Source organism: Brienomyrus brachyistius, chromosome 7 (genome assembly GCF_023856365.1).
Source record: "Brienomyrus brachyistius isolate T26 chromosome 7, BBRACH_0.4, whole genome shotgun sequence".
Taxonomy (NCBI): Eukaryota; Metazoa; Chordata; class Actinopteri; order Osteoglossiformes; family Mormyridae; genus Brienomyrus; species Brienomyrus brachyistius.
Window position 1 is genome coordinate 13,036,714 of NC_064539.1, and position 12,814 is coordinate 13,049,527.

Here is a 12,814-nt window from a genome sequence, read left to right on the forward strand (position 1 = left end):
TTTGAAAATACTATACTGCGCTTACGTATTGAACCGAGTATAAGTATAATGTATTGCTATAAATAAATACATAAAAACTTTTTAAAAGATGTTTTTAAATCAAGCATAATGATGTCCCTGCTATTTGTCATCTGTGCAGATTTTGTCACCATTACGTGACTGTACGTTGTAATGAGTTCCATAATATTTTACATAAGAAACATCTGTAGTCTTCACTTTGAACATTTTTACTTAATGAATCTAGATTCCCGGCAGTTTTGTTTGTTGCATGACACCCACGAATCTTAAACGAGTCACATTTCTTGCCTTATTTTTGTGAATTCCCTTCTTGTGAGCAGGAAATTGGTAAATCCAAGCCAGATTGAACCACATCCGGAAATTACTTAGGAATCATTAATTAGTTCATACCTAACATTAAATTCCCTGGGCTTCTATTGCAATAATCCCGTAAGTCTCGCCCCCATCTGTTTCAGTTACTAAAAAGTGGTGGGGAGGAGCTCATAAAAAACCAAACAAATGATGTTCAGCCTCATGTTCTGTGGGCTCACTGTGTGAACATCCAGAAAGAGATTAATCTTGCCAAGCAATTTCCAAGTATGGTATGCAGCCTAGGACATACATGTGGGCCATCTGCTGCAGCCACATTCAGCAGTGTCACTTTGGTGGACCAATAAAGGAAAGCACTGCAGAATTTCCTTACTCTAAATGTTATTACTCAATGAAGTAAAAACAATGACATACTGTAAGCAAAGAAGGTTGAAAAGACATTTTTGTTTTATTTGATCTGGCTACATCTTCTGGCACCTCTTCCTTGTATTCTGGAATTACGCTTAGAGTGATATCTCACTAACATGGCATACATTGTGACTCCTAATTGGTTCTCCCTTGACATTGCTACATTACTACTATTACTACCAATACAACTTACACACCTGTTTGTACGTTCAGTTGTGTATATGGTTGATGCAAATTGTGCCAATGGTTATGCCCTGGTTGTCAAGTATAATGCATCTCCTTGTTTAGTATTTAGTTGTAACAGTTACCTTATCTCAATTCAGCATTCTACTGGAGTTAGTGACCCTGTGTCCATCTCAAAATGAACTCGCTGAACACTCCTTTTACGTCGTTATGTATTTTTTTATTTTTCTAGTAGTTCAAACACAGACTGGTGAAATTAATTTTAGACTCAGATGGCAGGTTTCACTATTTTTGAATGAATATTGTGCTGCATTACTGGGACCATCCATGGGACGAGTTGGACCAACAAGTTTAGAATGAAAGTTTAGCGATTGAGACAAGACTGCTTGAAAAGATACTGGGAGGGTTTGGACACAAGTTATTCCCAAAAAATGCTGGAAAGGATGCTCTGAATCTGTGGTCTGTGATAAAGGCAAGGGGTGGTTATACTGATGAAACTTACAGTAGGCATACGCATTCATTAAATTGCACTTACAATGTACATGCAGTAAACTGTTACATTATATTTAAAAACCAGTCAGTTACATTTGTTTTAAGTATTTCTAATATTTTCTTGTAAAAAAAGTTTGGAAAACCAGTGTATTGTTTTTTTTTTAATCGGAGGGTGGACCCAAACACATGTGTTGATCATTCCGTAAATGTTGCAAAATATGCATATAAAACAGCTAAAAGGAATAAAGATTTTCAAATCAATAATTCCGAAATCTAGTTCTAAAGGACCCAAACGTGCAAGATCTCACTCAAGTTGCTCCTGGGTAAGATTTTTCTAAATGCAAGACCCTTGAGAGTTGAGGTCAAAACCACAGAAATGTATATAGATGTTTTTTCCCCAACAGCTGCATAGTACACCCCTCTTTCCTAAGGGAAAGTAAGAAGCATCTTGCGAACCCTAACCCTTTAACATTAACCTCTTATATTCATTATATAATAGTCTAATGATGACATTAGACAGAACATTTTATCGGTACCCTTTTTCATTTTGTGTTAAAAGAACAAGTAGAAGTTATATGACGGTGGTACCAGTGAAAAGAAATACCTGCTGTTCAGGGACGGATTACGGACTGGGCCAGCGGGGCCGCTGCCCAGGGGCCCTTGGGGTGCAGGAGGCCCGTGGGGCCCCTAACCCAAAACAATTTGCAACGCTTATCAACAATGTATTTTCGTTTGTCTATTTTAGAGGGCCTACATTCTTTGATCCTCTGCCTACAAGGGCCCCTGACCCTATAGGGAGGGCGTTTGGCTGCCAAGGGCCCTTGAATTGTGGTGGTTGTGCTGGTGGTGGTGGGGGGGGGGGCCTCGCGAACGTTTTGCCCAGGGGCCCACACAACCCATAATCCGTCCCTGCTGCTGTTATCGTAAGTCGCTGCCTGTTCAGTACCTGCGTCTGCAAAGATCACTGCTGTACTTTGTTTAAACATTCATTTAAAGAATATCTTGAAATATCTTTGGTTAGTTTATGTTTCTGTGCAGTACTGATTTTGTCTGGATCCACCACTGGATAAAAATGGAAAGCAGCATGAATGAGGTGGTGTGCGATATTTGGGGAGGCGTCTAGCTCTCTGGGTTAGGGCTCTGTGCCCATGATCACAATGTCACCGCTTGAAATCCTCTGATTGGCAAAGTGACGTCACTACTGGACCATTAGCCCCAGGTTCTTCAAGGACTATCAGACCCTGCTCTCTCGTTTGCACGCCACTTCGGATATACATAAAGTTTATATTACATATTCACATATGTATATATAAGTACATATATCCGAAGCAACATGCAATGTATGTGTGTGTGTATATATATATATGTAAACACACACACACATGTTGCATTGGATATATGTACTTATAATATGTGTGTCTCTGTGTGTGTGCGTGTGTCTCACATAATTTAGGGAGGTAGCAATTTCACATCTTCGACATTCCATTTCTTTAAAATGTGATAAAAGAGTTGGAGTGGGAGTCTCCATAAATAAAGCTTCTTCTCCCAAGAAGCCAATCACTTATTTCAGCCACCCTGGCAGAAGTGAACTGTACACTGGGAACTGGGCTTTCTGCTGACAACAGAGAAACCAGCCTCAGTGTATAAATACACGTTTCCTACTCCAGCTGTCCATTAGTCAGAAACACCAACCACAGAAAAATCTAATTTCCATCATTTTCCTCATTCAAACACCCAAGTGCCAAAAACCAACTACATATGTTGTCATACACCGAGAAGAAAACTTTTCCTCAATTTGCTTAAAAGGATGCAGCAAAAGAACCATCCCTCTTTTCCCAAATGTTATAATAATAAAAGCGATGTCAGGAGGTTTGTTACTAAGTTGAGTTTTTCCGCTGGCAGACTTTCCCATGGGTGTCAACTCCGCCCTAAAAGTCTTTTTTTCACTCTACTTTCCACAGTGTCATCCACAGCTTCTGTTACAGTCCATCGGCAGTGATGCTCAGTACCCTACTGATAACCACAACATCTCGGCAGCGATTCCAGGCGGAGTAAAGGCAAGATTTACAAATCTTTTATATTTGCGGCTAGTTAAAATACTTACGATTTCTTGGATAATTTTTAGCAATATTTTCTCCTGATACTTCGCTGGCAAAGGCTGAGGACTCTGGCTTCTTGCAGACGACGAGATGTTTTGGAGCGTGAAACATTGCAGTCTTATCATTATCATAGGTGAGTTTTAACTATTTATCTATTTATATTAGCTGTATAATACAATTATAAGACTATGCATATTGTACAGCTTAAAATGACATAAACCCAACCCGGCACAATGATTGAGCCGCGAACATGAATCGGAAGTTTTTCAGGGAATTTCATTTATGTAATAACCTATTGTAATAGCGGATACCATGCGGTACAGCTATTTCTTTCATCACATTGCATTAAAAAAGTGAGAACCCCACATTAAATTACAAGGTCTGTATGATGGAACTATGATCTTTACGTAATGCGTCTGCGCGATTACAAGCAAAACTGTGGACTAAAACTTTTTTTGAAATAATAATAAGCCACAACAGTGAAAGAAACACCAAACGTGAAATAGCGTAATGTTTGCAGTTATGTTGTTGATATTACTTGCAATGAAACTGAAGAAATTAATTTAGCAACTGTTGTTAAAAGGCCAGAATATATAATCCCGTTGCTGAATTAATTTTCTTACATTAAGACAGCATGGTATCAGCTAAATATTTAGTTATAGGTTTAGTGTTGGTTTTTTTTCCTGAACAATGTTCATATAATAATTAGCTGGAGCACTACTATGGCCATGTCTCTCCGTTATTTTTGTGACAATCTTGTGTTAAGTCAGCCTGCTTAGTCTCTTGCTGACAGTTTTATTACAAAACGTGTGTTTTAAGGTTGGGTCGAAGTAACATGCATACTCATTTAATATGATTTTTACTAATGACTTTCATTATCATCTTTACTCAGTTAGAGATGCTATTGGTACTGGCGCACATAAAAGGTTTAAATAGCACCATGCTTGTCTCTAAAGGTTAACCCACCTCAGAATAGTTTTACTTTTTGCAAACAAATACATTTTCCTCTAACACGAATAACGGTCAGAACATGCAGGAAGCAATGAAATCACATTGCATTGGCTAGCTCCACCCATATATGGCTTCGTTTCTCTTCACAACACAAACGTTTACAGATCCCTTGGGAGGACTGGTTTATACTTGCTATTTTTTCAATACTGACGTTACCTAAATGTTGCCTTCCAGCTGCTATGCCCTGGCAGCTCGCCTGCTGTTGTAACAGCAAAATTTAGGCCTATCTATTAGACGCGAGGCTACAGGTTTTTTAAGTTGCAGTTTAATCTGGGTTTAATCTCCAGGTGTGCTGCAGTAGTAAGGAAAATGTAAATTTTTAAAAGATTAAGAGAACTAGAGCTGGTCACTTGGCCTATGCTTGTATTTTCGGGTAGATCATTAAGACAAATAGCACATTGGTGTACATGAGTGATTTTTAGAAGGCAATGGCGTATGTGGTTGAAAGCACAAAAACGTCACCCCCTTTGAATTCTTTATTTTGAGTATTTTATATCCTGTTCCTGGTATAGAAAATAATAGGCGTGTTTCTTGGAAAATGTACAAGAAAAAAAAACACTTCTTTTAATTTCATTAACTAAACAATGAAATGTGCTGTAAGGGATTAATTAAAAATAATTAATATTTAGTATTTAAATATTCAGAATATACTGTACGTGACAGTGGGGATGTTCCTTGGTTTCATGTTACTAGTGTTACTGCTTGAACTCTTATTCTTAATGCATATAGATCCTTGTTCTATAAAGCACATGGCAAGTTTACCCATACCCATACTTAATACGCATTTACATGTCCATTAGTTATGAATGGCTTTTAAATGTGTCATTGGTGTTATTTGTGAACCTAAGGAAAATATACTAACACAAAAATTAGTTAACTTATCTGGTAGTCAGGCTGGTGAGACTGGGTTGAGTAATTAGAGTGTTTAAAACGTGTGACTGGCTGTGTGTTGGGTTTACAATCTGGCAAATGGGAATATTTGGGTGGTCTTGCCAGTTTTGAGGATGAGCATGAAAGTTTTTATGATTCTGAGAGTGTGTCACGTTTCTGCGTTCTGCTTAGTCTTTGTGCTTTAATGTTCTTCATAAGCCTAAAGTTTAATTGATTTTCTTTTGGTACCAGTTACCTTTGACTAATGCTGCCCTTAAATGTAATCCTATTATGTTTTAAACTCATTACTACTGTAGGTCCTATCCTTAGCCCCGTTACTATTGATTCAGTTGGAGGGACAGTAATATACAGTCCTTATAGTCTGCAGTTCTTCTCATAGTATGGTCAGTCCAATGAAGAACTTTTACCATGTATGTTTACTTTAACCAGGGCCTTTACTACACATGAACACGTTACAAAACCCAGTCAGGACTCATAACCATGTAGTTCATACTCTCCACGAGATGAAGTGACACATCTTTAATCCTTCACAAATGTCCTCCAAACTTTTGTCACCTGGACACACTGTATTTCAGATATTGTACTGACTGCAAATTCAGAGGAACAGAGTGAGTGAAATACAGATTGATGGCTTTCCCTTTGGCAGAGTGTCAGGTCTAAAATTTATACCGTTACTCTAATCTCTCAAGGGGAGGAGAGGCCTACTCTGCTGAATTTGAAAAGGTAGAATGAATCGAGCAATTTCAGTAAATTTAAAAATTTGCTGCTTTAAAATGTATGTGACAGATAAGGCCTGCTTAGACAAGAGAGAGTTGGTGTGCATATGATGTGAGGACCCATAACCTTGCAGGCAATAGCACTATGCAAAAACATACACTGTGCTAGTTGAAGCCCAAGTAGAGCCCTAGCCAAGCTTTACCATCAGTGATCCCCTGTCATACTTAACTTCCTGGTAACATCCATCCATCCATCCATTTTCCAAACCGCTTATCCTTCTGGGTCACGGGGAGTCCGGAGCCTATCCTGGAAGCTATGGGCACGAGGCAGGGAACAACCCAGGATGGGGGGCCAGCCCATCACAGGGCACACTCACACACACACACACACACCCACACATATGCACTCCTACAGGCAAGTTTAGTAACTCCAATTAGCATCAGCATGTATTTTGACTGTGGGGGGAAACTGGAGTACCCGGAGGAATCACGACATGGGGAGAACATGCAAACTCCTCAAACGTGTTCGGACACTCGAACCTGGGTCCCAGAGGTGTGAGGCAACAGTGCTAACCACTGCACAACCACTGCACCCCTTCCTGGTAACACTTTACTTGAAAAGACACAATTAACTTAGTTACTCAGTTACTACTCATGAGAAAATCATGAACTAATATACAGTAGTTCCTGCATGAAAAACATCAACCATCTTGATTTATTACTGAACAAACATAGGATCTTTACGTGACAAACACCTAATTACTGGTTAATTAATGCATTAAGAGAACAAGTACTACTCCATTATTTGCACCTTCAAGTAAAGAATTGCCCACTGCCCAGTTTCACTCTGCCTCAGACACACACATGTTGACGTAGCTGTAGGCCTACCTGGTGATGGGGGTTGCTATCAGCTGGGGTGAGAAGAGGGGTGAGTGGCAGCTGCTACTGCACCCACATCTATTGGGCATATTCATTGTTAACATGCCCGAGGAGAAATGGGCAGCCAGCCCACCTTAGACCCCAAGAGGATTTTTTTTTCTTTGTCAAACTGTGGAGTTTTATTTTGTCTTTTATGTTGCCTTCTGATTCATTCACTATTCATTTACACTGTAGTTACCATACTCTGTGCATACATGTCAGTAATGATACTTTTGTTAGATATTTTTGTTAAACACTTTGGGGCAGCTATGCTGGGGAAAATACTATAAATTAATCTGAAATACATATGCAATATTTATATATACTGACTATTCAATAGGCCAAAAGGCTGTTAGCTTTTGCCTCATTCTGTCATTGACATAATTTGCACAATTTCTTTTGAGTTTGCATCTTTTATAATTTGGTTGCAGTTTGATTTGTTCTGTGACTAGACATCTGTACTTTTGAATTAGTTGCTTTAGTGTTTCAAAGAATACAAAACAAGTTCACCTAAATGAAATACCTCTCAAAATCATGACCTTAGGCTCTGTACTGCTCTGTGAATCGCTCTAACATTGCAGCATTCTTATTTGGTATTGGCATATGTGGTTTGCTATGTGTATTTTTGTAGCTCTGGTTTACCTCAGTGTACTTCTCTGTGTACTTCTGTTGTTTGGGGATTTTTAACTTGATGATTAACTTTATTATGACTACTGGAAGTCTTTTAATAGCGCGTGGTTTTAAAGATTCCAGTACATTTTGGTATACAAGTTTTGAAATTACCTCACATGGGTTGTGCTGAATATTGATAAACAGGGGACGTGATGGAACCCAGATAATCCTCTCAGGATGTCCTGCATCTGTATAGCAGAATGTTGATACTATAATTTGTTGAGCTGAAAACAAATTTTCTTAAAAAATACAGTAGGGACAAGGTTGAGATTTTCTATTCCTGTTGAATTATAATAGGTTCCATTTTAAAAAATTATTACATTGCTTGGAAAAAAATATGTATATTATATGAAGTAAAGGTTATGCACTTACTGCTGACTTCCTCCATGGTGGCAGGTAGTTCATATGAAAGAAAAGTAGAGTGACATCAGAAGTAAACACTGTTTAGCAAAATGCTTGGTGCTGACCAGAATCATTTTAAATAGCAAAGTATATGAGATGTGACTTACAGTAGGTGTATTTTATGCCACTCAGAATTAAAAACGTGATGCATATGAAAGTGAAGTCAACATGCAGTATGTAAAACATTAGTTGATGCAGTAATTGATGCATTATAATTAGCCTTGTATTCAATTCGACATAACAAAAGCTGCAAAAGCCCCCCTCATGGCATTTTTTTTTCTAAGGAAAGGCGTCAGTTCCTTTAACAGAAAAAGAAGCAATGCGGTTTCCTTTTTCAGCTCCAGTATAAGAGATCTGCAGCATGTCAACTGCATCAAACAAACTGTCCTACTGACTTCTGAAAAAGTGCAGTGTGGGTATGTGAAAAGATTAACAGCTACATGTAGCATCTGTGACATCCAGGGGTGATGTTAAGGCTTTTTAAGACGATTAATGTTGGTGCTCTGGGAATTTGGAACTAACTGAATACAAAGGGAGTACTTTTAAATGTGGTCAGTGATTAGTAAATACAGTGCACTTATCATATCAGTAAATGAATCTGGCTATCCATAGAGAGACATTTTTTCATTCTATCAGTCCAAATGTTGAATAAAATGACTATTTGAATTATGAGAAAAGTATGGACAAAAAACTGGGAATTTATATTTCATTTCAATATGATAAGCAAAAACTGATCTGAAAAGCGTTTTTAAATATATGTTTTGATTAGGCCTGCTATTTTTAAATAAAATTAAAGCTGATATTCTATATAGTTTTACTTGACATAAAGCACAAAGGGACTGCAGAAATTGTAAAACACGGGTACCTTCCATTTACTTTTGGTTTGAAGCATCATCATTCATTTTTAAGAAACAGCTTCCATGCATGTTTTCAAAGATTTAACTGAGGTAATGAGGCAGGAGTTCTTAAACCTGTGACAACAGACTTTTTTTAAAAAAGAGACGGGTTTAGTTTTAAATCACAGTATTGGAACATTTTAAAATGTGTCTATATTCTTATTCATTGGTCATGTGTGTTCAGATATTTTCTATATTCATAATATTGACGCACTATTCACTTCAGAGCACAATCTGTGTTGATAACAAGGGTCATTACTCCTTGTGATCAATGGAAAAGTAGAAAAAATGGGTAAATGTATCAGTTTCTCTTTTCTGTTGTAGATGTCTACTGACACAATTTTAAATTAATCTGTTTGATGATAACAGTGCTAAATGAAGTAACATATGTAAAATATGTAATGCTAAGCGTTTTCCTGGCAGAGTTGGGGATGAAACTCTTGCAGTCTTTTTGTCAGCTTATACGGCAGCTATATTAGCATTGACTTTATGTTGACAGTTGTACTGTGGAACAGACAGCAAGAAATGATTAATCTGTATATTGAAGTTATATAATCCATCCTTCCGTCTTTCAGTTGCTTGTCATGGTCCGGGGCCTTTTCGAGGCAGGGTAGGGTGCCGGCTCTCTTCATTGCACGGTGAAAAGTTCCTTTATAGGTGGCTGATCAAGGAGACAAGTTCTTGACTTGACCAAGGTGGTGATAAGCCAATGCTGAGTGACAGCTCCCTACCCCAGTTGGGCATCTCCACCTATGATAAAAAAAGGGATGTTACCACATAATCATATGTGTTTCAAAGCGATTCTTAACCTAATGCAAAAGAGATACTTTAGGCATCAGCAACACCACAGAGCATAGAAATTGTCATTATTTAAGTATTATTAGCTACCTAGGTTATCAGTACAAAAGAAGGTAGCAAACCAAATACCTGAAAGTCAAGGTATCGTTTATTGTCAGCTTCTTATAAATGATGTGCGGAGTAAAACTGAGGTGAAATATCATTCTTACTGGTCATAGTGCAAATGAAAAGTAATAATTAGCATATATCAAAATGATAAATTTTGCATACTAATAAAAGTATGAAAATATATATTTTTTAATTATTAATATTAATTACTGATGTATATGCAATAATTATGTGTAAATACATTCATTTTTCAACTTGGTTCAATTGGTAAAAGTGCTTTAGCTCAGTCTGACTTTTTTAGCATTCAAAATATAACTTGACAAATGTGCAGTGAGCTGAGGAAAAAGGCCTGTTTGGTTGTACACCACAGCACATTGCTGTCCCCCAGCACTGGAAAAGAACTTTGGTTACATCATCTCACTAGTAGTTATAACTGTAGTGTGTCTCCTAGAAACATCCAAAGTTTTTATGTTGTGGCACATAATTATAACTGATGCAGGTCTTATAAAAATACATGCAAGTCATTTAATGTGCACTACTGTATATATATGTATACAGTATGTATATGTATGTATATATATATTCCCAACCCCTAAATCACTGTTCATAGTATGCTGATGTGAAACTGTGGCATGTTAAATGTCTTGAAAATTGAAAAGGATAGTAAAAAAATTCAGCTTTCATATAAAGGCTTTATTCAGATTTGGAATATCATGTGAATAGTATGTTAAGCATTGTAGTTCTCATAGAAATTCAGGAATGTAATATATTGCATGAAAAAATTCATGGTATGCTAAAATGAAAAGTCTCATTGTGAGATCAACAAAAAGTCCAAACTGGTTATAAACAGCTCCTCTATACAATATACCATACAAAGTCGTGTCACTGTGGAGCACAGTGCATGCGGGAAAATGAAGGTGATGATCCACTTACAGCTCCAAGACAAAGGTTTACTGAATGCAACTAGAAACATAAGAAACATAATAAATTTACAAACGAGAGGAGACCATTCGGCCCATCAAGCTCATTTAGGGAGAACTTAACTAATAGGTCAGAGTTGTTAAAATCCTATCTAGTTCTGATTTAAAGGAACCCAGGGTTTTAGCTTGAGCTACACTAGCAGGAAGACAATTCCATACTCTAACTACACACTGTGTAAAGAAGTACTTCATTTTAAAATGTTCTCCTGCTAATTTCCACCTATGTCCACGAGTTCTTGTATTTAAACTAATACTGAAATAGCCATTTGGCTGTACAGCATCCAGACCTGTTAGAATCGTATATACCTGGATCATGTCCTCACTTAGTCTCCTTTGCTTGAGGCATTCAGATTCAGTTCAGCTAACCTCTCCTCATAAGACATTCTGACCAGGAATCATTCTTGTAGCCCTACGTTACACCCTTTCCAAGGCAGCAATGTCCTTCTTAAGGTATGGTGATCAAACCTGCACACAATATTCTAGGTGGGGTCTTACCAAGAAATTATATAACCGTAACATCACCTCCCTTGACTTAAACTCCACACACCTAGAGATGTGTCATGACCTGCTCGCATGATCCTTGTGTGTGCCACGCCCCCTCAATAACCCTGTGTGGAATCCCTACGTTCACCAGCTGTTTCGCGTTTCCTGCCTTCAGTCTTGTATATTTAGTCCGCGTTCAAGTCTGTTTCCCTAGTACGGTCACTGACGTAGTTTTTTTTGTGTATGTGTTTTGCCTGAATAAACCCTGTGATTTTGGATTTCCATCTACCTGATTCTGATTCCCCACTCCAGCATCTTCCTGCTCACTTGCCCGACAAGCGATCGTCACAAGATGTAATCTAACATCCTACTGGCCTTTTTTTATTGCTTTCCCACACTGGCAAGAGTGGGACATGGAAGCATCAACATACACACTGAGGTCTTTCTCATAATCAGCTACCTTTATTTCAGTCGAACCTATGAAATATTTCAACTTTATATTTCTGCTCCCTGCATGGATTACCTTACATTTATCTATGTTAAATTTCATCTGCCAGGTATCAGCCCAGTCGCTAATTAAATGAAGATCCCATTGTAGCCTTTGTGCTGCTAGATCAGTATCTGCTACACCACCCACCTTGGTGTTGTCTGCAAATTTAACCAGTTTACTGTATTGGTGTCAATATCATTAATGTAAATTAGGAACAATAGTGGTTCTTAAATTGAACCCTGCGGTACCCCACTATGAACGCAGGCCCACTGTGACATTGTACCTCTAATTACTACTTGCTGCTTCCCGTCTGTTAACCAGTTTTCAATCCAAGCTGCTACAGTTCCTAAAATCCCTGCAGCTTTAAGATTAAGCAAGAGCCGTTTGTGGGGGACAACACCAAAGTTCTTCTGGAAATCTAAGTAGATCACATCGTAGGCCTTTTTGTGATCAATTTCTGTTGTTGCTTCCTCAAAGAACTCAAGTAGATTAGTTAAACAGGATCTACCTCTATATCCATGTTGACTATCCCCCAGAATGTTACTTGAATCCGGGTAATCTACCATTTTCACTTGGATTATAGCTTCCATTACTTTTCCAGTTATTCAAGTTAAACTGATTGGCCTATAGTTTGATGCATTACTTCTATCCCATTTTTTGAATATGTGCGTTATATTAGCATGCTTCCAATCAGAGGGTACCACACCAGCAATTAGCGATTTCTGGAATAGTAAAGTTAAAGATTGGCTAATAATATCCGTCATCTCTTTTAAATCTATAGGTAAGATGCCATCAGGGCCCTGCGATTTATTTATTTTGAGCTTAGCAAGGCTTTGCATCACATCAGCCTCAGTTATACATACAGTATATTATGAAAGACGATGCTGTTTTCGTATTAAAAGTTACTTGTGTTCTCTACTGTGAACACCCGTGTAAAATA

The 12,814-nt window shown here is 37.9% G+C and overlaps 1 protein-coding gene across 2 annotated transcripts in view; it reads left to right on the forward strand.

Annotated features, from left to right (window-relative positions):
* Positions 1-3,373: 3,373 nt before the first annotated feature.
* Positions 3,374-12,814, forward strand: part of itga1 (integrin, alpha 1) — a 42,569-nt gene continuing 33,128 nt past the window's right edge. The window contains exons 1-2 of one of the 2 annotated variants that reach the window (XM_049019122.1): positions 3,374-3,467; positions 3,592-3,642. In XM_049019122.1, the coding sequence (XP_048875079.1) occupies positions 3,600-3,642 (43 nt within the window). In that variant the 5' untranslated portion in view covers positions 3,374-3,467; positions 3,592-3,599. Of the gene's footprint in view, positions 3,468-3,567; positions 3,643-12,814 lie in introns of both variants that reach the window. The other variant, XM_049019121.1, reaches the window with a different exon arrangement.